Source organism: Oratosquilla oratoria, chromosome 37, assembly GCF_046742065.1.
Source record: "Oratosquilla oratoria isolate Oo_2021 chromosome 37, ASM4674206v1, whole genome shotgun sequence".
Lineage (NCBI taxonomy): Eukaryota > Metazoa > Arthropoda > Malacostraca > Stomatopoda > Squillidae > Oratosquilla > Oratosquilla oratoria.
This window is the reverse complement of record NC_134813.1, coordinates 38,427,216-38,429,715: the sequence shown is the minus strand read 5'-3', so window position 1 is coordinate 38,429,715 and position 2,500 is coordinate 38,427,216. Positions and strand designations below refer to the sequence as shown.

Genomic DNA, 2,500 nt, shown 5'->3' with positions numbered 1-2,500 from the left:
TCATTCGCCATTCCATCGTTCCATCGGTACCTAGGTCTCCCCAGGGGGCGTCTACACCTTATACTTCCCTCCATCACCATTTTTGGCCATCTTGTTGGCTCCATCCTGTTACAGTGACCTGCCCACCTAAGCCCTTCTCCCACTTGCGAAATTATGCAGCATTTGTTGTCCTGTCTGTTCTCTAATTTCCCTATTGTGACTTCGTCTCCATTCTAACGATTCCGGATCATACACTGGGCCCAGAATTCTTCTAATGATGTTGTTTTCAAAGACTTCAAGTTTTCTATTTTTGTGTTTGGTCAATGTCCAATTACAATGTTGTATGTTCTCATTTTTGTTTTCTTGCCCTTTCTGCTTCTCATTATGGTAGAGAGAGGATGGTAGCATATGTTTCCTGCTGCAGTCCTTTCATTTATTTCAGTGTCCATCTCATTTCTTTCCGTTACAAAGGCTCCTAAATATTTGAATTTGTCTTTATATTGCATATTTAGGGTTCCGACCTGCATGTTGCCTCTATTACCGCCTTCTCTACTCATTTTCATGATTGCGGTCCTACTTTCGTTGCACACCAGGCCTGCTTGCCCCGCTGTGTTCTGGAATGGTGTGAACATTTCGTTAATCTCATCCATATTCTCGGCTATCATCACAACGTCATCTGCATAGGCTAAAAGCCCTATATTTCCTGTGTCAAATCTCGCTCCTGGGCTGTTAAGACTCTCCATGGCCGCCTTTTACATCATGAGGTTAGGTTGAAGAGTGTTGGAGATAGGATGCACCCTTGCCTCAGTCCACTAATTACCTCGAACTCTTCTGTTTCCTTCCCCCCTACCTTTACTACGCATCTGCTATCTACATAGCATGCCTTTATTAGAAAGACCAGTTTCTCTAGTACTTGAAGTTCTCTGAGGATCTGCAACATTGGTTCTCGGTGTATGTATTATACGCCTGTTGGAATTCTATGAACAGTTGGTAGAGATATTTATCATATAGTATTTCTCCATTGTCTGCCTTATTGTGTATATGTGATCAGTTGTGGACCTGTTTCGTCTGAATCGACACTGATATTCTCCAATTGCTGATTCAGCATAAGGTGTCAAACGTTTTAAGAGTATCTTTGTGAAGACTTTGTACAGAACACATAGCAAACTTATCCCTCTGTAATTTTGGCATTCCTGTTTGCTTCCTTTCTTGTGTATAGGGGTGATAATACCCTTCCTCCATTGACGTGGTATCTCCTTTTCTCTCCAAATCCTTAGTATTAGCCGATGAATTTCTTTCTCTAACCGCTCTCCTCCCACTTTTAGTAATTCTGCGGGTATTCCATCACATCCTGGGGCTTTGTTATTCCTCAGCTCCTTTATGCTCCTTTTTGCCTCTGCTAGTGAAGGCTCCTCCACCTCGTTCTCAATTTCTCCTTCTCTCTCTCCTGCTATCTGTTGGCATGGTGGTATAGGATTCATTGGGTCTTGCCTGTTCAAAAGTACCTCGAAGTAATACAGCCACTGGTTTAGCACTTCTTCCTCGACATATACAATCTCTCCGTCGTCTGTTTTAACCATCCATTTGCGTTCCTGGAGCTCTTCTTGACTGAATTTAGTCTCTTGTTATGTTCTCTAATCTTTCCTTCTTCCCTGTCCCTTTCTATCCTATCAAGTTCTCTCTCTAGGTGTTCATTTTTTCCGTTTGAACAATCTTTTCGCCCTACTGCGGAATGTTAAACTTTCCCTACTTTCTTGGCATATATATATATATATATATGTACATGCATGTTGCTAGTCACTTGCTTTACCGGCGTCGAAGTGCAGGACCTTGTGATCTCCGTTGAGTGTATGAGTGGGTTAAGATGGGGACGCTCACAGCTCTGGTTTGCTAAATTATCTAGTGGCGGTGGGCCACGAAATGATATCTGTGGTAGGCGAGAATGTAGGCCGTCGAGCTGGCAGTCGGCAGACAAAATGGCTGTCGGCAGACCTGGTAGGCAGTGGCAGCAGTCGAGCTGGTGGGCTGTCGAACTGGCAGTCGAACTGGCAGACATGGCAGGCTGCGGCGGCAGACGATTTGGCAGTCAATCTGGCAGGTCAAGTGGCGGCAGTCGAGGTGGCAGCAGTCGAGCGGGGGTAGGCCTGGTCGGGAGAGCTGTGAATTAAGGGCCCCACGTTGGGCGTCAGATGTTAGGCCTGCAGGAAGGCAAACTCTGATGGGGGAAAATATTTGTTTATTTAGAGTGAAAGTTGGACACCGATATAAAATGGCTTCTCTCCAGTTGCAAGAAATGGGGAGGGGGGGCGGGGACGGCGAGTGAGGTGACGACTATACCTTTCAAGTCGTGTCATAAGGCGGTCTGCTTGCGGAGGAAGAGGGGAGGAGGAGACTCTGACGGAGGCAGCAAGATAGGCTCGCGGCGTGATGCTACGAGGCGATCTGAATCTTCAGTAATTCCTTCCGGTCTTATATACACGGGTCAGGTCATGACCTGTGTTCTTAACTGGCGTGAAGTCAA

The 2,500-nt window shown here is 45.8% G+C and overlaps 1 protein-coding gene across 1 annotated transcript; it reads right to left on the bottom strand.

The window, feature by feature from the left end:
• Window positions 1-299: 299 nt before the first annotated feature.
• On the bottom strand, window positions 300-722 carry LOC143019430 (uncharacterized). Its single transcript, XM_076175066.1, has one exon. It carries the CDS (start codon window positions 720-722, stop codon window positions 300-302), a length of 423 nt encoding a protein of 140 aa, XP_076031181.1.
• Between the last annotated feature and the right edge of the window lie 1,778 nt (window positions 723-2,500).